Source organism: Grus americana, chromosome 3 (assembly GCF_028858705.1).
Source record: "Grus americana isolate bGruAme1 chromosome 3, bGruAme1.mat, whole genome shotgun sequence".
Lineage (NCBI taxonomy): Eukaryota > Metazoa > Chordata > Aves > Gruiformes > Gruidae > Grus > Grus americana.
In genome coordinates, this window is record NC_072854.1 from 94969031 (window position 1) to 94995797 (window position 26767).

At 39.1% G+C, this 26767-nt stretch overlaps 2 protein-coding genes across 3 annotated transcripts in view; one reads left to right on the top strand and one right to left on the bottom strand.

The window, feature by feature from the left end:
* The window catches only part of RBKS (ribokinase), a 68240-nt gene extending 64255 nt beyond the window's left edge, over positions 1–3985 (bottom strand). The window contains exon 1 of the mRNA XM_054818837.1: positions 3767–3985. Within this exon, the coding sequence (XP_054674812.1) occupies positions 3767–3816 (50 nt within the window). The 5' untranslated portion in view covers positions 3817–3985. The remainder of the gene's footprint in view (positions 1–3766) is intronic.
* A 172-nt stretch (positions 3986–4157) lies between these two features.
* The window catches only part of BABAM2 (BRISC and BRCA1 A complex member 2), a 178035-nt gene continuing 155425 nt past the window's right edge, over positions 4158–26767 (top strand). The window contains exons 1-3 of one of the 2 annotated variants that reach the window (XM_054818835.1): positions 4158–4295; positions 7669–7826; positions 25987–26063. In XM_054818835.1, the coding sequence (XP_054674810.1) occupies positions 7699–7826; positions 25987–26063 (205 nt within the window). In that variant the 5' untranslated portion in view covers positions 4158–4295; positions 7669–7698. Of the gene's footprint in view, positions 4296–4812; positions 6059–7668; positions 7827–25986; positions 26064–26767 lie in introns of those variants that run through there. The other variant, XM_054818836.1, reaches the window with a different exon arrangement.

Genomic DNA, 26767 nt, shown 5'->3' on the forward strand with positions numbered 1-26767 from the left:
AAAACTAAGACTTCAAATTTTGAACATCCTAACAAACACGGTTTTCCAGTATTTGGGCTGTGGTCTCATTCTCTTGAGTTAAAGTGAAAAACTGTTGCTGTTGTGACTATCCAAAGACTGTTTTTCCATCTTACATTTTGTTCTTTGCTTCTGCTGTTTTCAATTGCCATGCCAAAGTTTCTCCTGTTTATTTTAATTGTTTTAGTGTGTCTGACTCTCATTGGTTTATATGTTTAGTCTTGTCCTGATTTAATATGAATTAAAATGCCAATGCCACGACCAGTCTGCAATTATTAGTCAGAACAGAAACTATTTAATGGATGGTACTCGTCTGGTTTGATATCTAGATCATATAGAATAATGCTGGTTTTGTTTTCTACTACTATTGCCTGCTATTGCCAATGAAGTGTTGATTGTGACCACAAATATGTTTTGTTCCTGGTCCTATTAAGCCAAAAGAGTGTGGTTTATTGCATGTATGTACGTGAGGTTGTTTTGATTATACTAAATTCACTTTAGAAAACCCACATTCTGCCACTGCAGCGCTACAGGACAATGAGAAAAGAATTTCCAATGAGAACAGTGTTTTAAAGACAAACCACTGGGCCCCTTCCCTTTAAAAGAATTTTAAGGCACACTACCCTTTCTTCTGAATATGATTATTTCTCAAAATTACATCTGAATACTGTCCTCAACAGAAGACTTTTCCATCTCAGTCATTATGTAAGACATAGCAAATTTCAAATTGTACATTTCCATTTCACACAGAGATTATGCTACTTTAAATCATTAGTTTACTCTATTGAGTAAAAACATTATATGCTAACTTTTTTTTTAGTGGCAAATCTGGCTACCATATGTCCAATGGTAGCTTGAAGCTTATCTTTCTGATTTTGGTACCTTGCCTCTACAGACCTGGGAATGTTTACCATTTAACGTTTGCCACGCTGACCTTCCAGCTTTCCAGAGGGCCAAGATTGTATTCTGGAAGGCCAACATGGTATTTTATTAGTTTGAGTTATAACATAACATTGTCTAGCTCTGGCACAGTCTCAATCAATATGATTATCTTCTAGGAAAGATAGGCTTTAGTCTTGAGTGGTGAATATGCCTATCAAACACAATGTGTCCAAAAACGTGTCTGACCTAATTTAATTTATTCAGTCTCCCACAAATGGGTAATAGGTATTTAACATGATCATTGCTGTCCATGTCTTTTACAAATGAAAACATCAGCATAAATGACAAACTTGCAAAAAACTGATGCTCTTTCATCCCTGCTGAAATGAACCCTAGCTTTAAACCTAGAACATACAGCTCCCTCTAAATCCCAGATAGAGAGACAGTCAAGACATACCCTCCTGGCATTAATACTAATCCTAACCTGGCAGTTTTTACCATATTTAATAAAGCTTGCTTATTGTTCCCTATGTCATAGCTTTGCTCTCCACCTGGGCACATCCCAGCCTACAGTTTAGTACTTTCCAGTAATTTTGCCAGGATTTTTGTAACACAGGATACATTTAACTATGTCTACATGGGTAATACATGGAGATTTCAGTCAGATTAAACTCTTGCCAGCTAAATTTAAACACACTCTTTTTCTTATTTTATTAAGTGCCTGAAGTCCTGTGCTGGTAACAGAAAGAATGAGGCTGTCCCTTCTTTTTCAGTTGAAGCAAATTAGCTTATCACTAATAAAAAGTCCTTCACTGCTCCTTAAAGCAGAGGTTAATAACGGTGAGTCATACATCCTTGTGATAGTATTTGTACAATTTAAGAAACCCTCTCAGCTGACTGAAAAGTGAAATGGCTTTTCTTCAACCACTTAATCTCAGTGTAACAGCATCTATGGCTACAACCCATGGTTTAATCTCTGGTTACAGTATGGCTAGTTAATATGGCTTCAAATAAATGACTGTATTTCTATCATATCAAACTTGCAGCCAAAAAAATGAGAGGTTTCTTTTTTGTTTGTTTGTTTAAGTGTCAAGAAAAAGCCCAAAGCTGTGGCTGTCAGCAGCGCTTAAACTGGTAGACAATTTTTGATGATTTTTTTTCCCACATTTTAGAGAGACAGGAAAAGGAACATCTTGAGGTTAGAGCACCATGTTTTATATTTTAATATAACGTCACAAGCATCTGATAGCTCATTCACACATAACGTCAAGATCAGTTCTACAAGTTCTTACTCTGACTTACAAGACAACTATTCTTCTTGGAAAGCTGCCAGTGTGTTCTGCAGATTACATAAAGCATTAAATCTTTCTGACACAGGTTCTATGATTATTTAAGGGTTTTCATAATTTCTGCAATGCATGTCTATGCCTAAATTGTACTTACTCCTCAACATATTCTTCTAATCATGTATTCTACACTTTCTTGACCCACAGGCTTTGATATAATTGTCTGCTGATTCAGACTGAGGAATTGTTTTTTTTTTTACCACAGAATTCCCAGCAGGACAAGCTGATGCAGTCCAGATACATATACTTTTAAATCCTATTTTAACCAAGTCTGCATATATAGTTTAAAACCAGATGTGTTTAAAATAGTGCAAATCAAAGACTGATTTGCAAGTTTACTGGGGCTGACAAGGTCAGCCAGTTTAGGTTAGTATTTGCATCGTTGCCAACTCTTGCAACTTTGCTTGAATTCTTCTGATATTTAGTATTCACTATAAAACCCAGCCGGGTGGAACCAAGAGTTTTCATGAACTTCTGTACTTTAATTTGTAAAAGAAGTTTCCAAACCTTACCTATGTACAAAAATAAAAGACAATGAGACCCAAGTCCCCAATTCTAAAAGCAAAATGCCCAGAAAATTAATAAAAATTAAGACATTCCTTTAAAAAAGGATTTCATAATTTAAAAACCAGCTTTGGGGTGCAGAGGTGCTAAATTTTTGAGGGTTTCCTATTTCCACTTCTAGTTCTGTTTGGATATTAATAGCTTGGGAGGCCTTCTCTCTTTCTCTTCTTTCCAAGTGTCACATAAAATGTTGTCTGCAAGTAATCAACTTATAACATACTTTTTCAAGGAGCTAACTTCAGTTTCTTTGCAATATTAAGCATTCTTTCTCACTTTTCTAGTGGAGATAAGTGCTTTGAACCAAAAACGTGTTACAGTTGACCAGCTTTATTTACCTTCATAAAATTGTTTCAAACTCCTCTGCTGATAAAGAGTATCAGAGTTCATGAGCTCCCATGCGGGTTACTATGAAATGCTGCTTTTCTGGCAAGGCTAATCCCGAGCCACCTAGCACAGCTGAAAACACAAACCCAAGTCTCTCTTCTCCCTAAAGTTACAGACAGCTGATCAAAGCTCCAGCAGACAACACGTTCAAACTTCTCCCCGTTCCCACAGTCTTCTTTCAAAGTATTATTTGCAGGGCTGACATCACCCGGGCCCAGCCGCCCCCACCGGCGGCTCTGCTCCTTCCCCCTGCCCCCGCCGCAGCCAACTCCTCGCCTCAGTTCCCGCTGCCCAGGACCGAGAGCTCCGCGCCGCCCCACCTGGCGCCGCCCCCACTTCTCCTGTCCCGGCCTGGAGGGAGGCGTGACACCCGCTTGCCTTGGCCCAGGGCAGGAGGGGTGGGCTGTATCCCGGCCCAACGTGCCCCTGGGAGCGCAGGGAGCCTCTGCTCTGCCCCGGGCACCGTGACGCCCTGCGCTCCCTTGACCTCGGGGCCTCTCCGTCCACTGAGAGCAGGAAACCGGGCCCACGCCGGGGCCTGCCAGCCTGCGGGAGTCCCCCCGGGTACTAACCTGACCAGGTCGGTCATACAGGATCCCACAACCACCACCTCAGCGGCCATAGCGCCAGGGATGGGGCAAACCCGGGCCCCGCTGGCCAGGCCTTGGACCCTGGACCCGGCCTTCGCGTCAGGCCCCGCCACCACAGCGGCGGCGGCTTCGCCCGTCGCCTGTGGCAACGGGCGGGGGAGGTAGCGGTTGCCGGTCCGCAGGGGCCTTCGGCCGGGAGGGGTGCCCCTGGCGAACGCCTGCTGACAAGGCCGCCCTCTCCCGTCTTCCCCCTCTCCCCCGCCCCGCTCCGGCCGCGACGAAACCGCAGCCCCACGCCTGCACGGCGAGACGGTCCGTCCAGGCACTGCGGTGGCCGCCAATATCGAGGCCGGTGAAGACCCCTCCGGCCCGGGGAGCGGCGGCGGCGGCGGGCGGAGGCGCGCACGCCGCGCGGCGGGGCGGGAGCGGGGGCGCGCACGCCGGGCGCGGGTGGACGGGACGGGCGCGTAGCCGCGGCCGTTGCTAAGGGGCTGTGTTCCGGCCGCCGTAGGTATGGCGGGGCCCGGGCCGGGCCGGGGAGGGGCGGGCGGGAGCAGCGCCCCTGCCGGCCTTGGCGGAGCGGCGCGGCGGGCGGCAGGTCGGGCGGGCTGGCTGGCTGGCTGGCTTCTGCCCCGGCCCCCGCCCCCGCCCCCTCCGCCAGCCCAGGGGCACTCGGGGCGAGGGGGGCATCGGAGGCCGCAGGCCCGGCCTGGGAGGAGCTGGCCAGGAAGCGGCGCGGGGGCCGGTGCAGCCCAGGGCGGTGACTGGCCTAAGCACCGCCCGGCGGTCGCCCGGCCCGCTCCCGGGCGCCGCCGCCGTGGCGGGGCGGGACGGGACGCAGCGCCTCGGGTGGCGGGCCCGCCGCCTTCGCACGGGGCGGCCCCGGCTCGTCGCGCCTGCACGTAGCCTAGGGAGCCTCGCTGAGGCGTGGAGGGGGGTGTGAGGCGGCAGCTGGGGCCCGGCTAGGGAGGGAGCGGGGCTTGGCAGGGGCCAGGCCGGTGTGCCAAGGCTGAGGGAACTTGGGGATTTACTCGGGGCTCCGCAGATCCACGTTACCGCTCGCGTTCCGGGCTGGCAGGCGGGGGTGTGTTCGGGCACGGTGGCGGGTGGTGGAGGTGGTCGTGGGTCCCTTCTTTTCCTCAGGCGCAGACACCTGTTACAGCCACCCTCAGAGTGAAAACCACAAAACCAGATTGCCGACAGCCAAGCCGAGAGGGTTAGACAGGAAAGGTTCCCTCGCACTTCAAGGCCTCCATCGCAGTATTCACCTTTGCCTTCTTAGAGCTTCACTTAATGCCCATATAATGCCATCACTGGTGAGGGAGGAACAGAATATCTTGCATCCGGACTCTCTCTGGTGCTCTAAGTGGTGCCTGGGCTTTTATGGTTACTGTGAAGCATATGTTACATTTGCCTGAAGTCGTTATGATAGGCTGCTGAATCTAAAAGGATTCAACTATTAAGTTTGTTTACTTCTTTCAAGTGTTTTGTTTTGGGAGGGAAACGGTCTAGTGAATTTTGTTTTTGTTAGTTCCCTTGAGTTTGTTTGTGTTCTGTTTCCAGTACTGTGGGAAAATTAAGCTGGGGGAAAAAATAGGTGTATGACAACTGAAACTTATGAAAGTGGTGCTAATTGTGTTATAGTTTGTAAAGACCTTTGTTTACAAAATAAATTGGTGAGTTTAATTGATAGTGACCCTCTAAGTATTGTGTATCTGGAGTGTTATGTAGAAGGTGGTGTGGATCTTGAAGAAACCATGCAATAAAACCAGGAAAAATGCCTAGCAGTCTTTACATCTTGTGTTGACAATATCTATATATTTTATTAAGAAAAAGATAAGGAATCTCATCCTACAGTTCATTTTGAAAGGTGTATCTGTTCACCTTTGATCACCATGTGTATCTCTTGTGTCTCCCAATTCTACCCTCATAACACTTACGGTCCCCTTAAAATGAGGCATTATCAGAACCAATTCTGAGATCTTTGTGTACAACTTTAAGATTGCTGGAAGGAAGCTTGTTTTTCAGCATGTTTTTCATGGTTTAAGAAGTTCTTATTTTTATCAGTCCCGCTGCCCCTCTGCTCGAAATTCCTCTTCCCTACAGTGGAGCTGGCAGGCTGAAATGTGTGCCCTGTTTTAACCTGTCTTGTGCAAAGTATTGTTTTAGTTTAAACTCCTTTCGTTAGCGGTTCAATCTAAGCCATTGGACTTTGCATTGAAATAGGTCACATATGGGTTTGCGTTCTCTCAGTTCATCTGGGGAAGAATCAAGGTGAGTGGGCAGTAAGTTTTGGTAGAAAAGTAAAAAACAGGAGGTAGCATCTTAAATTGCTGTAGATGTTTGCTAAGCAAACTTCAGTTGTTGCCTATTGTCACTTATGGCAAATTGTATATAGGAAGAGAACACATTATATGTTAAGACATAGATATTTAGTCTCCAACTTCTTTACTGCCATAAAATGTAAGAACCAGTGTATTAAAGATTATTTTTAGGAAGTCTTTATTAGTCTTTGTTAACAAAGTGCCTGACCTTTGCTTTATTCAGATACATTCTGAATAGCTAGGATAAATACTCTTTTCTTGAACATTGCTTCATACTACTTCAGTGCGAATGACCTTCATGAGACCAAAATGTGTAACTTTAATGTTGCTACCAGTTACAGGGAATTACCAGTTTGTAGAATATCCATTAGTTACCAACTAATGCTTGTAAACTGAGTGTTAGAAGCAACAGAAAACTGCAACTATTGCCATGAGTTGTTCACACTCTCGTTATAGAACACAGCAGTCCATATGCAGCATTTTGTAAGGAAGTAAATACAGTATGTATTGGTGGTTTGCAATTAAATGGATTTAAAAAAAAAATCTTCTAATGGTCAAACATTAAGTATGAGCACTTCTGCCCCGCTTGTCAGTGGCACATTTATGTTACCTTGAGCCATTTACAGCTTTGTTTTCTGAAACTGTCAAGTTAGTTAATTTTCAGATGAACATCTGTGCCGAAGAATATGATCAAATATGTTAAGTTAGCATTTTAATAGGTTACTTTTCTTCTCTCCTACTTCTCCTACCGCAGTCTGTTGTTGTCCACATTCTCTAGCCTTTTTGTGGTGCAATGAGTTAAAATATGTGTTTGCTCAGTTTCTGTATTTCAGCTAAAAAGCAGCAGGTTCTTAAAGTGTTTTTAGTGGCCTGATTTAGCATAAGGTCATGCAATTGCAAGCACTTCTGAAAAAACTATGCTTAAAATATGTGTATGTTAGTTTCCTGATCAGTGAATGAAGATGCCTTTCAAAGAGTATGGTGATACCGCTGAAAGAAAAGCAGTGTTAGCCTTTAAAAGGCAACGTGAAATGCTGTAAATAGCTAATGAAGTAATGTAAAAGCAATACTGATTATGGTTACGCTAGTGATATTAGAAATTACAAATGAGACTACAGAGAAATAATCAAACCCTTGGTCCTATCGATCAGTAATGTAAGTCCCATTGATGTTAGTGCAAGCAGAACAAATGTGCCTTGTCAATTACAGACTCCTAATGGCAATGCTCACAAGAAGGGCTTGGCTGCGAAGTGTCAGAATGTCCCTCAATTTTATTTCTTTTCTCATAAGGATAGGATCTTAATTAAAGGAGCCTTGGACATAAGTCTGTTTTTATCTTGACTTTGAATAAACGGCCTTCATTGAATGTTGCAGAAGTAGGAGACAAAAAATTACCTGTGTTTATTTTTTCTTTATAAACCTGTGCACACTGCAGTTACTTTCCGGTTGTTTGCATGCTTATTTTTTTTCCTTTGATGTTTGCAGAGTGCATGTGAATTTACATCAAATAAGTAGGATTTTTTTTTTTATATTATTTTTCCCTTTACCATCCCTGTGCAGCTCAAGACAAAAGGGAAGGAGCATACTAAAATGTCACCTGAGGTTGCCTTGAACAGAATTTCTCCAGCGCTCTCGCCCTTCATCTCCAGTGTGGTCAGAAATGGAAAAGTAGGACTGGATGCTACTAATTGTTTACGGATTACAGACTTGAAATCTGGGTAAGTGAGTTTCTCATCCAAAAAGAACACCCAACCCCTCAGAGTTAAGATGTCTTTTCAGGACTGAATTTTACTAGGTTTGTATGTATTTAAGCATTTCCAATATATCTGGAACTGACATGCTAGATTATTTTTCGTCTTACTACCATTTTGTAGTTTGGTAATTTTGTAATTTGTCATATTGTTGGCAATAATAATCTTGCTAAAACACTTTCATCGCTGCCACTTGATAGTACTGTTTTTCAGCAGTGAGATAGTTATAAACACTTTTTCCTGTTGTTTATCACTTGCTTACTGGATCTTTTCTGTAAATTAAAAACTTGAAGATAAATTTGTGACCTTACCTGTAGTCAGGAATATGCTAAATAGGAAAAAAAAATTAGCTTTTCATTTATCTGACTTCCCTTGGCTGTAGGGCCAAGTGTTTGAAATAGGCCAAGCTTACTCCTTTTATTTTTAATTCCAGAAGGGTTCATGATAGTTTTCAGATAGTAATGAAGTTTGGCATCCATGTGTACAAAGGGACTCTGGTGTGTAACCTCTGTGAATAATGCATGGTGGAAGTGAAATGTTAAAAGCAGAGTTTAGGCATTGTGCAGAGAGGGGAGACTCCCACGGTAACTAATAAAGGAATACTTAAGATGGGACATGTCAGAAATTGCTTTATTCTTTTAGAATTGGGCATCTAATGGCATCCCAGATTGAGGTATTTATTTGATACTGGAGTTCAGAGCCTGAAATTACTTTAGCTTAAGGTGTCTAAATCACTGCATTTGTATAAACTACTGCTTTGTGTATGATTTTGAATGATAACTTAACCCAATCGGTCTTGAGAACCACCACAAATCACTGTTGTTTAGGTTTTAGTTCTGCTGAAAACGTTGCTTAATATGTTTCTCTGGGTTGCTTTATTACGGTTTCATGGAGAGTTTGGGAGGTACTTGTCTCGTACTTACAGTGCCTTCTCAGGAAGGAGGTGTGAATTCGAAGGTTAGTTTGGAAGCAAGCATTCCCTCCCTGTAAGGTGCTGTGACAAGAGTACAGGTTTACTTGGAGGTCCAAGAAGCTATAACTTTGTTACTACTGTTGCCTGGCTTGGCATTTAGGCTTGCGAGTTACGTGGGACAGGCCGAGCAGTTATGCATCTGCTGGCATTTCACGCTGGACCTTGCTTTCTCTTGAACTGGCCTTGTAGGAAGGCTGAGATGGGAGCTATCTTACATTTCTCCTACTGAATCAGAGAGAAAGGAATACTAAAAAAGGTAGAGAGAAAACACAGCTGTAGTCTGGTGGCTGAAGGCACCAGTTTGTCGGGAGGTGGATAAGGGTTTTGCTGTCTGCCAACTTATGCCGCTTGCCTTTAAAAGAATAGATTAAAATAACATAAAGTGGTGTTTTCTAGCTGACTCTTTTCAGAGGTATTTTTAATGTGTCTAAAGTTTTCAGCCAGTGATCTTACTGAAGTAATCTTGAATTTACTTTGATAAATCCTGAATGTTTTCCAAGAGTTTAGCCTTTAAAAAAAACGAAAACTGCCCCCAACCCAAGCCCAGTGATTCAAATTGCATAGTAGTAACTGTGTTGAACGTGGAAGCTATGACACAAGCACAGCCCCTGATAGAGGTTGTCCCGTATCTTGTTTAAAGGCATAGGCTCAGCTATATGCAAGTGGTAGCAGTATTTTTTTTTCTTGTTCTGGAACACAGAAATGCACCTCATTCTTTATGCTGAGGCTTTTTTATGGCTTGAGGTTATTAGGAGCTGGAGTTGGGGTAATCATGATTCTGCATTTAGCTGAGAATTATTTTTAAAGTGGGGGTTTTTTTGGTACAAATAAATTTCTTAAAAGCATTCTTCTAAGCAGGATTTATTAGAAATTGTTTGAAATGTCTTTGAGATGTAAATTTCTTGCATGTGGGTTTTTAGGAAAGATTTTTGTTGTTTGTTACAAATAAATCATTGTTAGTTTATATTAATAGGAAATTTTGAATTTATGCATTAGAGTGGAAATGCAAGCTTCTTTGGGATTTAGTGCTTTATGATGTCGCTGAACAGATAAACAGTGTGAAATTACTTAACATAAGGTGAGCGCATCACAGAATTATAGAGAAGTTCCTTCCATAACTCAAGATCTAGTTCAGTGGTCTTTAACCTTTGATATAGGAGCCTTTGGGACTCCACAGACTTTGGCAGGGCCATGTCAGTTGATTAATAATAAAATCCCCAACCCACCATATCGTCAGTAGATTTAAATTTGTTACTAGGTACTGCCTCTAAAGAAAAACTTTGTAGGGCTCTGAGAGTCCAAAAATGGATTGAAAACCATCAGTCTACTCTATTCCTCTATCCCACATCATGAGATTTTTCAAACCCCTATATACTTGCACTTTCTTTAAGCTTTTTTAAAGAGAGAAATGACAATGCAGAGGACATACCAGGCAAGGGGAAATGTAGATGATATCCACATGGAAGAAACAGAAGTATAAGGACATAGAGGCTGGACATAAACAGAAGGAAAATGAAGAGAACAGTTGTTAGAGTAATGGGAATGAGGTTTAGGACATTAATTGCAAAACTCGCGTCAGGTTCAATGGGGCCAAATCAAGCTTTAAACTTAAAATGGAATGAGAATGTGAGGAAGAAGTACTAGATTGAATGTTTGAAGTTAAATAAAAAACAGTTCTTGATCTCAAATTAATATGACCCTTTATAAGTACTATCAGTTCAGAAACTTTGCTTTTGAATAGTGATTGTACATTTATTGACACATGAAAGGGGTGTAAACACATCTCTTCCATAGCCTAGCTTGAGTTTATTACAGAACGTGCAACTATTTTATGCTTTACCTGATGTGTTATGTGGAAGATTTTAAAGAATAAAATATAACCTTTAAGATGTTAAAATACTTAAGGTAATCATCTCAACAGCTATTAACTTTGAAAACAGAAACATCTGGAAGCTTCTGAGTCAAGGGGAGGAGCTGCATGACTGCTCCAGTCATGTACCACACTGTTACTCTTATAGAAAACTAGGGGTTACTGTGGTTACTCTGCTTCCCTGACGAACCAGTGCTTTACAATGTATTAACAAAACATACAAACTGAAGATCTATCCAGTCTCATTTCTTAGGTTTTAGAAACGGGAGCTGTGGTTAACAGGGAATAATGGTAATGTACTGAATACGGTAATATCTCCAAGGCCTTGCCCATTCAGAGCCTTGGTTTTGACATTCTCAACTCAAAAATGGAAGGAATTTACTTTTTATTTCACCAGTGCAAGATAAAGTTCCAGGTTTATAGCCTATCATGCCAGTTGATTTTGATTTGTAAATGGCAAACATATTAAGCCTCTAATTATTTGAAAAGTCAATCCATATGTCAGATGGTTTTAGTAAGGAACTTATTTTGCACTTATTTTAACTTATTGCTAAGAATGACTACTTCGTTTTATTGTGCTTTATGAACTGTATTAAAGAGCTGATGTTAGATTAAAAGTATGAAGTATGAGGATATGTTAATTTGCTTTGCTTGCAAGTGTGGGAGGGAAATATGTCATAGTAAGGAAATCCTATTGTTTTGCAGTCTTTGAGTATGTAAATGTTTTATAATAATATGTTACAGTTCCATAATGTCTGCGTGTTTTACAAACTTATTAGACAGTACCAGTCTCATCAGACACTTACATATATTTACATCTGTGAGTAGGACCTTCAGGATCGAGTCCTATTTATAGGAATTATATGGCCACTGGTGATGCAGAGTGAGTAGAGAAATGTGAGTACCCCTGAACTGAGCTCAGCAATACGGCATGAGAGGAAAGAAGGAAACTGTTCAATAGAAATAGTAATAAAAAGTTAGGTGGCCAAGTCTGAAGAACTATTACCTTCTTTCTTGTAAAAAGGGCTCCACAGTGAACAAAAATAGAACCTGAGTGTTCTGTCACATCTGGAATACAGCACCTTTAGCAGCATTGATTCTGATGATAAGAAAACCCTGGCAGGCATCTCTGTTGCATTAATAAAAGACATTCTTTGGGATGACAGAGTGGATCAAAGCATTTTAACTCTTGCATAGGATATTACCTTGTTCTAGACCCAAAGAAAATACTGCTGCCAATTGAGTCAATGCTATATATTGTATCATTCAGCTAATCTCCAGCAGTGTCTCTTTGAAATAATGACCCATCTTAATGAGATATTAAAATCTACTCATAACTAGCTGAATTGTGGTGAAGGCATTTTTGTTAGCATTTATACATATAATCATGGGAAAGATGTTGAATAGGGAAAAGTGATTATTAGGTAGATTTAGAAATAGAGGACATTTTCATATGTGAAAGGTGTTTAATTATTGTATAATGTAGAATCCAGTTATTTAAGAGGCTGCTGCTTTTCCTGTGGAGTGTTACAATAGTGAAAAACTTGTCTGTGGTGGTCATCACCTTTGAGAACTCTTTTTTTTCCCCTACAGCTGTTTGTTAGGGCACATGCTTGAGCTTCAAATTATACTGCAAGGCTGTTCTTACTCAACAAACTTTATTTTGTTTTTTAAATTCCTTTGATGTGTTGCACCAGGTAGAATTTCAAAATTAATACAGTGATTTAAAACTGCATATATTAAGATTCTTTTTTTTGTAGATATCCGCTCATAACGAAATTTTAAATTTCACACTCGTTTAGTTATACTTAAAACATATTCATGAGGATATTAATTGCAGAATTTTTATGTAACTGGTTCATAGTAAACCATGTTGGTATTTTGATCTTTGCAACTGTCTGATTTGCTATTGATTTCTGCCTCCTTGCTTGATACTGAGTTATGTTTACAATTAGTTCTGTTCCTGAAAGAAACATATATGAAGAGTGGTCAAAAAAATGTAGTACTATCTAAAGCAGATTTTAACATACAAATTTACTATCAAGCTGTAATAAGATATTTATAACTTTATTGCCCTGCTTCCTAGTGAGTAGTGATGATTTACTTTTTTGTGTTATCAAGTGGACTGCAGTATGCTTTGGTATTTCCCTTTCTTGTGGACATTTCCCTTTTTAAAGTAAATATGTGTTTTACATGAGTATTTCACAAAATAATGTTGTTTTTTAACTGTGAAATACTATTACAATACTGTAGCAGTTATTTAAAGCTTTTGCTTGATCTTTTGCTTTTGATTAATTTAAATTGAAAGATTCTGTTTCAGTTACTTGAGGAAGGTTCACATTCCATCACTCGCATTGCTATCTATAGGTAGGTTTTTTAACATGCATTTTGTTTATGAAGTTTCATGAGTCTGACTCTTCTGAACACAATTACTATGAAAAGCTGTTTTAAAAAATAATTGTGGTCTGAGTAGAATGCATACTTGAAAGGACGTGGCAGTTTCTAGGAGAGGTATGGTCTTATGAGTCCTTTACTGCTGTATTGGATAAGTCATAAACTATTACCTTTTGCACAGAGTAGGTCAATTCATTCCAGTTTCTGATAATGACTATATTTCTTCACTACAAAGAGTCTTATTACTAGTAGCTGCTTGTCACTCTGAAGCAAAATTGAACAGGCTGAAGCTCTGATGGGACAATACGAGAGAGCTGTCGCTGTGAAGCAGCACTTGGAACTTCAAAAAACATTTTTTCTGTGCTGATACAAAAAGACTGTCTGTCTCCAAGATTGCTATCTCATGCATTTGTTTCTGAATGTTGAAAAAACAAAGGCAAAATGTCAGTCTGATAAAGATCTAAGTGTAGTGCATACATTTGGTAATGGTTTTGTAAATATTCTCCAAAGTTTGGCGCTCTTTTTTATACCAATTTTAAACCAGGTGCTTGAAGTTGTTCAGCAAAAGTGTGTTTGTCAGTTTCAAGTGCTATGAGTAAAGAAAGGATTTTAAAAAGTAGAGGTAGTATTAGAGAATTGCAGTAACTTGGGCTCTAGTTTGACAGACTTACATATGTTTTCCTAAGATTCATTCAGTTTAAATACTGCGTGGTAGATCTTTGGTATTTTTAGACTGGGACAGTGAGTGACTTCCTCTTGTCTGACATACGTGCCAAATAGAGTTGGAAAGATGTACCTTAGCAAGATATTTAAATGTATGCTTTGGCTATCTGTACCTTAGTAACTCATTGAATGCTTCTTGAAACCCAGGGCTTACATTAACGTATTGTAGGTCTCTGTCCAGGACTTTCTGCTATTGTAATGGATGTCTGTCTTATTTCTTCACATTGCGCATTACTGCAGGAGAAAAAAATTGCTAAGACTTTCTTTTTTGTTGTAAAGTTATCTAAAAATCTAATAATTTAATACCTGGTCTGCTTTCTCCCCCTCTCCCAAACCCTTGCATCATACAGATGCAGCATTTGTTTAATGTAAGCTGGAGAGATCTCAATCATACCGTGGATCTTGGATACATACTACATTTCATCAGAAGCTGAAAACCAACTGGCTTTTAAATTTTTACTCTTCTGCTGAGTAGAGAAGAATATATTCCTGGATAACTGGTTGGTAAATTCTTCCAGCCTTACATATGCAATTATACTTCATATATGCCTGACTCTCTCATATGCATATACACATGTATGGCATAACATTAAATAGCTAATGTGCACTTGTAATGAAGCTGAAGCAAAAGATTATGATTTTTGGTTTTAGCCTGTTTGTTGCCATCATTGTCTGATGAGTTTAGGGGCTTTAAAAGCATCAGAGATGATCAGAGGTTCAATCTTGATAGACTGGTATGCAGCAGTGTTGAAGATTTGATTTTGCCATATTTATATTACAGTCAGCAGAAATCAATGGGAGTACTTCTGTAAACTGCGTCTGTAAGTGATAATAAAGGAAGCAAGCCATTAATTTTTGAAAACAGAATCTGTATGCTATTTTCTAACTACACAGTCATTCTCTGACAGCATGGGAAATCAAAAACTGTACAGGCATTTTCCTATCGTGTATTGATCACTATGTAAGCCTTCATAAAATTTTCAAAGGGAAATTTTATTGTCATGAGAGTCTCTTTCATTGGCACTTAGGTTGACATCTCTATTGTTGCCCTTTTAAATTCACCCTTATAAATGCTTTGGGATCTCTTGAACCATCAGTCATGGTGCTCTTTCTTCTGACCAATGGAGAAGTGAATTTTTCTGACCATTTGGGTAACTGTCCAGCACTGAATTTGCAGTGTAGGTTAATATCTCAAGTTCAACTGGAAACAGAATAACCATACCAATGTAATGTGATGCCTGAGCTATTTTAATCTGTTTATTGTGATACTTAGCTTAAGCATTTACTTGGCACTGTACTGCACAGTGTAGACATACCTTGAAGCAACTATTATCTAACTGGAAGTGAGCATCTGAAAAGAATACTTAGAGCTGTATGTATAAGTGAACAGTTTTGTTTGCTCTTGAAATTTATATTTTTATTGAAGAGACTGAATTCAGTCCTTGAGGTAAAGTTAAACCTTCTAAGTAATCCATACAAAACTGAAAGTTGATAAAAGGGAACATATTTATTTTGTCTTTCCTGAGAGAAGGGAATTGATGTGTCTGAGGCAAACCACTCCACAGTGTAGACCACAGGCTCTTTCTTTGTAATCTGAGGTATATGGCTGAAAGAATAAAATTAGACCACTATGACTGAGTATTTTTATGACTGTAAGATAAAAAAATTCCCCATGAAATTAAGGCACTGAAAGGAAATTGCAGAATTCCAATATGGAGAAGAGGCAAAAAAAGCCAAATAAAAAAATCTCCAAAATTGTATTTTCCAGGGAAAAAAAAAAAAAAACCAAACAAGAACAAAACAAAACAAACCCCAAAAACTCGGATTCCTATGCATCACTGAAATAATGTTTTTAAACCAAAAATGTGACAGAGTATTTGTTGCTCTGTTTTGGATGGTCAGTTCTTTGTTCAATAGAAAAACTTGTTTGCTTTATTCTTGTTTATAGTTAGGGTTACTAGTATTATGTTATTTCTTTCTCTCTTTTCTAACGCTTCTTCCTCTAGAATGCTGGTTTCAATCTCTTGAGTAAAAGTTGTTTTACAATTTGTTATGCACTTCAGCCATGCATATTTTTTTGTTTGAGGGGGGAATAATACAATATTTGTTCATAGTTAATAATTCTTCTGCAGTGAGAATTTTTTTAACTATTAGATAGTCAACTGTCTGTCCTGTTTTTCAGGCTGCTGTAAATTTTAGTCATAAGCCTTAACTTAAACCCTATAAAAGTGATATGATTTCCGGTCAACTGCAGACCATTCACAGGCAATGAAGCCACTTAAAAGGAATAATTTCCTTGGAAATTTTGAGTGATATATCATCTTCCATGTAAATTTTGATGTTTCAGTTTTAACCTGTTGCACATATAGTTAAAATTCAGTTTTCTTAGACAGATGCAGGAAGGAGGAAAACTCAAGGTTGTAGGTGAGATGTTGGAAGTGGCATAAAGACAGGTCAAGGCATTTGCAGTGGGTTGGGGGCTCAAAGTTACAGGAACTTTGAGTAGACTGGGCTCACTTTTCACTGGGATCAAAAGCATTGCATGGGTTTTCATGACCCAAGCGCAGGACCTGGCACTAAGCCTTGTTCAGCCTCATACAGTTGGTCTTGGCCCATTGATCCACCCTGTCCAGATCCCTCTGTAGAGGCTTCCTACCCTCAAGCAGATCAACATTCCTGCACAGCTTGGTGTCGTCTGCAAACTGAGAGTGCACTCGATCCCCTCGTCCAGATCATTGATAAAGATATTAAGCAGAACCGGCTCTAGTACTGAGCCCTGGGGAACACCACTTGTGACCAGCCGCCAACTGGATGTGACTCCATGCACAACTCCTTGCGCCCAGCCATCCAGTCAGTTTTTTACCCGGTGAAGTGTACGCCTATTCGTGAGCAGCAAACTTCTCCAGGAGAATGCTGTGGGAAATGGTGTCATCTTTTCATAGGTTTTCTGCTGTGTCTCCAGTTCTGTAGTATTTTATATGAATATACACAATTTGAAGTTACCCTTTTGAATGTATATGCAGCTGAGAGCTATGGAGTTGTGTTCAAAATGTGGTGATCCTTGCTTGGTCTAACTTTCATGTCCAAAGAACCGAATTTGTGGTTGTTGTATTAACATAAATTTCTTCTGAGAGTTTATGAGATTAGGAAATCAAGTAATTAGAGATCCATGACCAGAAAGCTCTAAAAATAGAGCTTTTTTTTTTAGGAAGTGTGGGTTGGATGAGTGGACAGTGAGGTAGGTTTAGAACTGGCTGAATGGCAGGGCCCAGAGGGTTGCGATAAGCAGCACAGAGTCTAGTTGGAGGCCTGTATCTAGTGGCGTGCCCCAAAGGTCAGTGCTTGGTCTGGTCTTATTCAACATATTCATGAGTGACCTGGACGAGGAGACAGGGTGTACCCTCAGCATATTTGCTCATGTTAGAAAACTGGGAGGAGTGGCTGATACACCAGAACGCTGCGCTGCAATTCTCCAAGATCTGGACAGACTAGAGAATTGGGCAAAGAGGAACCAAATGGAATTCAGTAAGTGTAAGTGTAAGGTCCTGCACTTAGGGAGGAATAACCCCAAGCAGCAGTACAGGTTAGAGGTTGACCCACTGGAAAGTCAGCGCTATGTAGAAGGACCTGGGAGTCCTGGTGGACAGCAAGCTCTCCATGAGCCGGTGGAGTGTCCTCGTGGCCAAGAAGGCCAATGGTATCCTGGGGTGCATTAAGAAGAGTGTGGCCAGCAGGTCAAGGCAGGTTATCCTCCCCCTCTACTCTGCCCTGGTGAGGCCACATCTGGAGTTCTGTGTCCAGTTCAAGAAAGACAGGAAGCTACTGGAGGGAGTCCAGCAGAGGGCTACAAGGATGATTAGGGGACTGGAGCATCTCTCTTATGAGGAAAGGCTGAGAGCGCTGAATCTGTGAAAAGAAAAGGCATGGGATCACTGGACTACTCCTAATATTGTTTAGTTAGTTAAAGTGGGAAAATATGTAAACATGAACTATGCTTTTAGACTTTATGTTTTTTTTCCTGACACCTATTCATTGCATTTTCCAGTAAACAGTTCTATGGTGTGAAATAAATTACTTAGAAAATAAGGTGGGAGTCTTTATGGCTACTACAGGCAGTATTGGGAACAATGCTAAATGACTTATTAAAACTTACATTTATACTAGCTTAGCTTTTGTGACTTTCTGTATGAATATGCTTTCTGTGAACACTGAAAGGATCTGAAACTCCAGGTGGTAGACTGTAATTTCATACATGGTGAAGAATGGTTCTCTTTCAGAGTAATCAAAAAGCAAAAATGTTTATTGGCTATTTTTTTTTCTTTCTTTCTTCAGAGATTGAATTCACATTAGTGAACAGTAGAAGCAGAACATGAGAGATTATTAGGTTCTAACTCATGGACAAAAGTAATAACAAAGTGATACATAATCAAATGGCAGTTATGAAAATATGAAACAGGACTTTGAATCTGACAGGAGGGAAAGGAGATGAAGTAAATCCAAAGGATGCATCTGCCACTCCCTCACTCCTCTCTAACACTTTGCTTATGAGTTCCAAGGATTTGGGGTACAGCTGATCTTACAGTGTAATGAAGTAGTGCTTTTTCCTTGCCTGAATGTGTGACAGAAAGGTAGTTTATGATACTGTGAATTCACTAGTTTATTTACCAAAGCATAGTCTGCTGGAGTGTGCATTATGAGTTTTATTCCACTGCAATTTACTTGTTTCTGTTCATTTTTCAATCACTCCTTCATTAAAATTTTCATTTTCTGCTTCTATTTTATTCTTTTGGGGAGTATTTATGTTGGGTAGTTTTTAAAGGGAGTTACAGGTGATTACGTGTAAGTATAAAAGAGCTTGCTTACAAAGGTAATCAGTTTGACTATAAAAGATGTTTCTAAAGCACATTTGTAAAGCAGGTTTTGTTGAAAACTTTCATTTGTCAGTTGTTAATTATTTTTCTTCATTTGTATCATAAGCATCTCCTTGAGACCCAATGATAATGACCTCCTACCCTAAACTGTAGGGATTTTATGAATGGAAACTTTTGAGATAGTCTGTTCTTCAGAGCTGTTTTTTCAAGCACACTTGCAGGTATGTTAGACGTGGTGCCATTTATCAGCTCTGTCTTCATACTCCTTTTTGTGGTGGCCCTTTCCAACGCATCCTACTGTTGTGACTGGAAAAGAGCAGTTCTAAAATCAGCCTTCCTAGGCTAAATGAATAGGGAGTTTGTGATGCTAAAAAAATTCACAATTGTGGGATTTGTATGTGCTTTCATTTAATGTAGAAATTCTCTGAGAAGACTTCAAAATATATATATGTGTGTGTGTGCTTTCTCTGTTTCCCTCGTAGAGACTGGGCTGAATGTCTGCCTCCAGCAGAGGCAGCTGTACTTTGGAAGGTTGTAGGACACTTGCCACAAGATCAGGGCAGATGTGAAGGAGATTTGCCGTTCTAGAAGCAGGTCCAGAGTTCTCCCCACCTGCAACATCTGCTTTGGCAAACTCTCATTCACATTAAGTAAATCTACATTTTCTGTTAACATACGGCTGCTATATTTGTTTACTAATGACAGTAGTTACTAGCTGCTCTTGTATAGTGTTTCTAGTGAAAGCAGGTTGCTAGCAGATGAATTATTTTTAAATAGTTATTTGAACTTTACTTTTTTAAAAATGCAAATCTACCTATGAGTGCAGAAGGCAAGCGAGAGGTTGTTTTCCTAGGATATGTGTTCTGCCTAGCATCCCATTCCTTTCTAAAAGTTCCAATTAGTATGATGAACTTCATACAAGAAAACCTAAATGTGTATGTAAAGGAAAATCAGCACTTAAAGTAGATGAAGGTTTTGTTGGGAGTATAGTTGACATATCTGGACACAACTTGGAATTTCCCATTTGATAACTATGGATTGAAATGCTGTTGCAATTCTGAAATATCCATGCTAGCAGGGTTCAAAACCAACATCATCCATATAGCAATACCAAAGGTAGTCTTTGTGTATAGTTTAATTTTATACTAAATTTGAAGAAACCAGCTAGCGTACAAATGAGTTTTATGAAAACAGTGGGTTTATCTATTGGAAAGTTCTTTGGAAAAATTATGAATTGGCTTTCAGATTTTAATATTGTAATTAAAATATGTATGGAAGTAGCGATCACTCTAAATGTAACTGGATTTTTATTTCCCAAAAGCAATGGTGTATGTCTTTATCTCTTAAGCGCAAGTCCCCTTCTCATGTGTGTAATACATATGTCTGTATAAAGAAAGGGAACTGAAGATGAAAATTGGTTCACTAGACTCTCTCTCCCATTTCAAATTTTGCCTGATTGACAGAATTTTGGTTGGATCTGTTGGTTTTCAGCAGCAGCTGCTCTATACCCTTTTTGTGTATTCGCAGGCCTCTGGGAGCCAGTAAAGCTTTGTGCACTGTTGCAGGGAGCTGCAGTATGATACAGGTTTTCACCATCAGTGTCAGCTCTCTACAATGTGTTTTTCACCATTTTTCTGTTTCCTGATCCTTGCAAAAAACCTGTCACCTGCTGGCCTTCCTTCCACTCTCCTCCCCCCTCCATACACTTTAATTATTCTTGATGCCTCTGTAGATGACTTACCCATCTGTTCTGAATTCTGCAATTAATTCTTAATTAAATGGGATGAAATATTGTGTCTTCAAGGAACACTGGAGCAGATTTCCATCTACAAAAATGGAGGAAATAAGAATCTAAAGGCATCACGAAAGGCTGTTCTACTTGAGTTTGACATTAAGGTGTTTTTCTTAGCAAATGCCACAATAAGAGTTTTGGGTGGAGTTTTGAATTTGCTGCCTCTTATTAGTAACAAGAGATTTACCTGTCTTTGCCTCTGAATTATATTTGACTCTTGCTGACAAAACCTTCAGCCTCTAAACCCCTGGCTGAATTGTGTCTTGTCATTACTGAAATAATACTCATTTTCTTCTTTAGCCTCTTGTATTATGAAAGGAATTTGACCTCCTTTTTCCCTAATAGTATCTTTATATGACATATATAGGAGCAGTTAGAAACATATACTAGGTATATTAGATCTGGGAAGGGTTGGGAATACAGCCAGGGGTCAGATCAGAACTTTCTTTGTGGTGTTGCTCTTTTTATGCTATTTTTATGTGTGTTGGGTTTTAGCAGTGTTTGCCATCAGAATATCTTTAATGCTGTGTGAAGCCTTCTTGGCTTTTACATCAGTAGCCCCGTGAACAAAAAAAGTTGTCTGTTATTTAAAAAGTACTGATCCTTAAGAAAAGCAAGTATAGCAGCCTAAGCATCATGAGATTAAAGAAGCTTTTGCATCTTTGGCTATTCATCTTAATCTCAATATTAAAATCCTGAAATTATAGTGGCTAAAGTTCTTAGTCTAATTTTTCTTTGCTATTGTACAGTAAAATTCACTGATGATTTTTCTTCAGCTAGTAAAGGTGGTAAAGATTCTGTATGGTCTGAGAAGGAAAAATGACTAAACACATTGCATATTTTTTTTTTTATCAAGAAATTTGATAATCATCAAATAAATCTGACATGAATATTGAGGCATACACCTTTACCACCAATTAAAGAAGCAGCAATAAAAAGGAGATTGTACATTTTTCGGGAGAGCTATTGTACTTCTGTTGGCATTTCTGGATATTTGCTATGGATTTATATCGTTCTAAGCAGTAGATTTTTAGGAGTGGTATAAAAAACGAGCCTCAAACTGGAATTTTGGGATATAGAGAGATGGATTAGGGGGGTGTGTTGGTTTGGGGATTTTTTTTAATTTTTGGATAGAATAACCACTCATCTCCAGACTTTAAGGATTAAAGTGGTAAGCACTTGGGCTCTTGTTTCATTGTTAACCCTTCAGCTGGCACAGAACTTATTTTTGGGTAAGATTTTACCAGAGCCCCAATAATTTAAAACTGCTTGTACTGGGAATACTTTCAAATGATGGTTGTAGAAGACTAGTTGATAGGAAGACCATGTTGAAATCTAGGGCTATCGCAGTCGTCCTTATCCTCATGGCTTCAATCCTGTAAAATACCAAAGTGGCTCAGAAGGAAAGGGAATAATTTTTTTAGCTTAAACAAAACAGAAGAGTCAATTCAGCAGAATAGTCAGTTACAAATACATTGGTATAAGAGAAAACCTTGGGTTTAAGCTCAACTGGAACTGCCTTTCTAGAGGCTTTCAGAATACTCTAGGAAGAAGGATTAATTCTGCAGAAAGATACCTTCTACTATACCTGCCATTATAGGCTGATGCCTGATTCCAAGCAGCAAAACTGAGTGACTTTCCTGATTTTTTTTTTTCTTTTCTTTTCTCTTATTTTCTCTTTGATAATCTTTCCCATTTCCTTTTGTGGCTGGCAAAGAATTCTGCACACGTTTAAGTAAGTATCTGGAGCTGACAGTGACTTTTTCTTTGAAGAAGAACTGGTTTAGTTTGTGTGTGTTACTGTGAGAGAAACCTTTTCCCAGCAGGTCACAGACAATCCCAACTGCAAGATGCATCAAACAGTCCACAAAGGAATGTTCTACTTGTCTCCTACTTGGAATATGTATTTTATAAGGGTGTAAAGTATCTCAACTCAAGTTTAATCTATGGTATTTGCTCAAGCAACTTAGGTAAAATCCGCTGAGAAAGAGGAGAGTTTGTATTCAGCTATGGTTTCTTGCATAGTTGATTCCATCTACCAGATTGCAACTGTAGGGCTCAGCACAGCTCCTTTGAATAGGGCAGCATGATTTTAAGTGATACATTCAAGGATATTCCTTCGTCCCAAAAACTTGTCAAGTTGATGATTCTTTGATATTTTAGTAGGGAAACCATTGTGGGAGATCTTGTGGTATAACATTAATCATTTTATGAAGACTAATTCATATCACTGCTCTGGGCATCAGAGCATTAATTCTTGCTTCCATGGCTTTCCTATGTAAAATATTGACTATTTAGATGAAGATATGCAAACCAGTGTAATATTTTTTGCATGGATAAAGAGGGAGATAGCACATCTATTCATCATGAGATGGAGTCAGCTTCTGAAATTAATTTTCAACACCAGATATTACTGTTCTGTATGTCAATTCTCTGTGAAGACAGGGCAACAAATAATCTTTAGAAGACCTTGTTACAAGTCATTACTCTTCAGTGTGACTTTTGTATGGACCACGTTAAGTAGAACAATCAGCAAATGTAAAATCTTACATTTTGGAGAGGATAGAGGCCAAGCTTCTGGATCAGGCTCATTGGTAATTATGACAAGTTCTGTGTATGAAGGAAGTTCAAGCAGGAGATGTCTGTAGCCAAACCATGTTTGTGGCTTTCTGATGAAATAAGGTCACACATAGACTGCTAGATGTACCAAAGTTTTGATTTGCCTTAGGAGTTTTGTTCTTTTCCTGTTTATACTAAAAAGTAACTGCCTCCTTTCAAATGGACGTATGTAAGATTTTTGCTTGATTGCTCAGCCTATTGCAGTTATTGAGGTCTCTTGCGCAGCCTAGCCAGAGTAATTTGGAAAAAAAAAAAAGACTGTGAATACTGTCACTTTCCATCACTTCTAGACCAGTAAAATTAAAAACATCTCTAGTGGAGTATAAAAATATAGGAAAAATACTTAGTATTGCTTTTAGGGACATTTACCATTAAATCAGGCTTTTATTTTAATGTTAAAGAATATTATACTTTCCCTAAGTATTTCCAAGTGGCCCATTGTGCTAAAAAAAAAAAATTGTAGGGTATTTGCAGGATCAGAAATCTTGTGTTTTTAGAAGAGCTAGCAACAATGTTATATTGATGGTATTTGAGAAATGTGCCTCAGACTGTGACCTGTGATATGTTGAAAGAAACCTCCATTAAATATTAACTGATGTTGCAGAGATATTTTGGAACTTGCAAAGGATTTTTTTTTGTGTTACTTTTTTTTATATGCTTCCTAGAATTGGCCTTATGTGATATAAGCCTTAGAAATGACTTGAAAGTAGATAATAATACTCTCATACCTATAGCTGTTAAATTCATCCACAGTCATTAAAACACTCTAACAATGGGCACTCCTGTTTTGCTGTTCTCACCTACTAAAAAACCTGCATCTTTGAAAAAATTGTATTTTCTTGCTTCTGATGCACTGGAGTGCCAATCTTTCATATTCTCAAACAGAACCTGATTTTACTCCCAGTGAGGGTGGTGACACTTACTGTTCTTGCTAAGCCCTACCTAGGTGTAATTAAAAAAGAAGTATTATAGACCATAAAACCAAAACACTTTTCAGCTCTGGCCCTGTCATCCAGCATACTGTGTTCCCTTTCATGTTGGCATCATCGGCAGGTTTAATATACATCATCTCTTTTCCATCATCAGTCTTTCAATGAAATGCGAAGTAGCATTCTACCAGAAGAAAACCCAGTCAGTGCATTCTTCCTGGATGAAGCATGGTGCTCTCACAAGACACTGAAAAAAACCTTTCTAAAGTAAACAAAGGACATGTGTTGCTTCCCTTTTATTTGCAAGAACAGTTACTTAATTTCTGTAATGATACTGAAAATATGCAATGTATTCTTGTTGAATCACTGTAGGCTGTTAATTTTATCTTTGTTAGATTCTAGGCGCACACAAGTGGTTTTCTTATGTTTTCTGGTATTTTTGTGGAAACTTCATTTAAGTTAATTGTTCTGTAGTTCTGTGGCTGGTTCTTTTTGATGAAGCTGCGTGTGGGCACAAATTTGATTAAATAGAAAATGTAGCTCACTGAATAAAAACAATCTGAAGCTAGTGCATGCGGTTTCCTTAACTTTCAAGTGTAAAGAGAAAAGAGATTGTAGAGCCAGCACGTGAGAGAAACGGCACTCTCAAGCATTTTGAGTGTGTTATGAGAATTAACATTACCCCATTTGCCCTTACGCCCCTCTTGCGGCAGAGAGAGCAAGCTCCAGGAGTTACAGTGTTGTCCAATTCTGACAAGGTAGGATCAGAACTTTTTTGTGTTCTGGCCTACCCATCTTTTTGCTTTTGGCTGTGTGTATGGCCCAGTAAATGTGTCTTTTGTTTCATTATATCATCAGTGGTTTGTACTACAGCTCTACCAGTGATCTGATATATGAGCTTAGACAAGTTATTTTACCTTTGTCTACCATCTTTTCACTGTTTTGTCTTTGAGCTTTAAGTGGCTTGCAACAAGTGTAGCTCTTTTGCTGGGGCCATAAACAATTCTGAATGGTACTAGTCTGGCAAGAAAGACTTCTGGGTTAGAAAGTGGAAAGTAATGAACTGCTAAGGGTTTCCAGTATTTTTGCTACTGAGACCTGTCATATGCCCACCAGCCCACATGAGAGCTGGTGAGAGCTCCAGGGACCATTCCTGCCAGTGAAACAATTTGTGCCACTCTTTCTCCTTTTGCAGCTGAGATTTTTGGTTCTTTGTTATGCAAAGATTTTGCTGCATGACTTAAAAGGTGTGAAAAAGTTGTTCATCTCTGGCCTAGACACTAAACAGTTTTTCAGTGACTTTTATGTTCATAAAATGCTTGTTCATCACCGTGAGACCCAACTGTCGATGCAGTGTTCCAGATAAACAGGAGATATGAAAAGGTCACAGATCATGAACTTAGATGCTCAGTTGTCATAGCCTGGTTCTGAAACTTGGTCACTTGGAGGCTTACTGTGAGACTTTTCCACAAGGTAAGAATTAAAGGTTAAAATAGGTAAAAAGGCCTGAATGTTGATGTATTAAAGCTAAAATTCATCCCAGTTATCTTCATGGGAGAGATAGGGAGCATATAACCATCTTACTGTGGCATAGGTTGTCACCTGCAAAATTGTATACGAAGTAGAGAATTTGATGGCTTTGACTGACTAATTGATACTATTCTAATAACACACTGAAACCAGGATATTTTGTGTGTATATTTTCCGTGTTAAAATGGAAAGATAGTTGTCACAAATCCTAAAGCTTCTCATGCTGTTGTGAGAACTGCTGATTAAAAGAGAATGGGCATCCTGCATCTTTCCCACCTTTTCTTCCTTCCCAGAATCGAAAGGATCAGTATTTCTGATATTCACAACATCTTTGTTATGTCAGTCATTTGTACCCTGTAGAATAACGTTAGCATCTGCTACAGTCTGTAACTGCTTAGTACATTCTTCTCTTATCTTCATTTTTAGCTGTACATCCTTGACCCCCGGACCTAGCTGTGATCGGTTTAAGCTACATATCCCTTATGCTGGAGAAACACTCAAATGTAAGTTAAAAGCTATTGCTATTGCATCTTGACCTTTCTTTCAGTAACAGTGTTCTACATCACGTTAAGTTTTCCAGCATGTCTGTCTAATTTTATGAGTTTTGAGATATCTGTGATGTTTGGTTTTTCTTAAAACTTCAGCTCAGAGAACACGCAACTGTAACAAAATCTAATTTTAAGATGAGTTTAAGATAAGCCTTCCTGGATATTACAAATTTGAAAATGAATCCTAAAAGCCAAGTCACAATTCCCTTCCCCCCCCAATATTTCTAATAAAATGTTGTGACTAAGACAATCTCATGACCATTTTTAGACTCATTTATGATTTGTATACGCTTGGTTGCTTTTTTTTTCTTTTTAGGAAGAATTCTTTATTAAGCTCCAATAAAAGAAGTCAGTCTGTTATTTTTATTAGGTGTCTGTAAACAGTAACTGGCATAATTGGTCAGATTAGAGAAATGTGACTTTGTTTTTTCTGATTTAGTGGTGTGGTAAAATCCTCCTTGGCCTTGGAGGATCTGTATATAGCTGGCTCATTTGCCCGCTCATAAATTAGTCTGTGTTTTGGTTCAAAGGATTAGAATAAAATTTGCTTTTTTATGTTTTTAGAAGGTAAAAATAGTTCTCTAAACACTTGAGTTGCTGGTAATCTATGTATGAAAAATGGTAAAGTTGTGTTGCTTTTATCTCTAACAACTGAAATA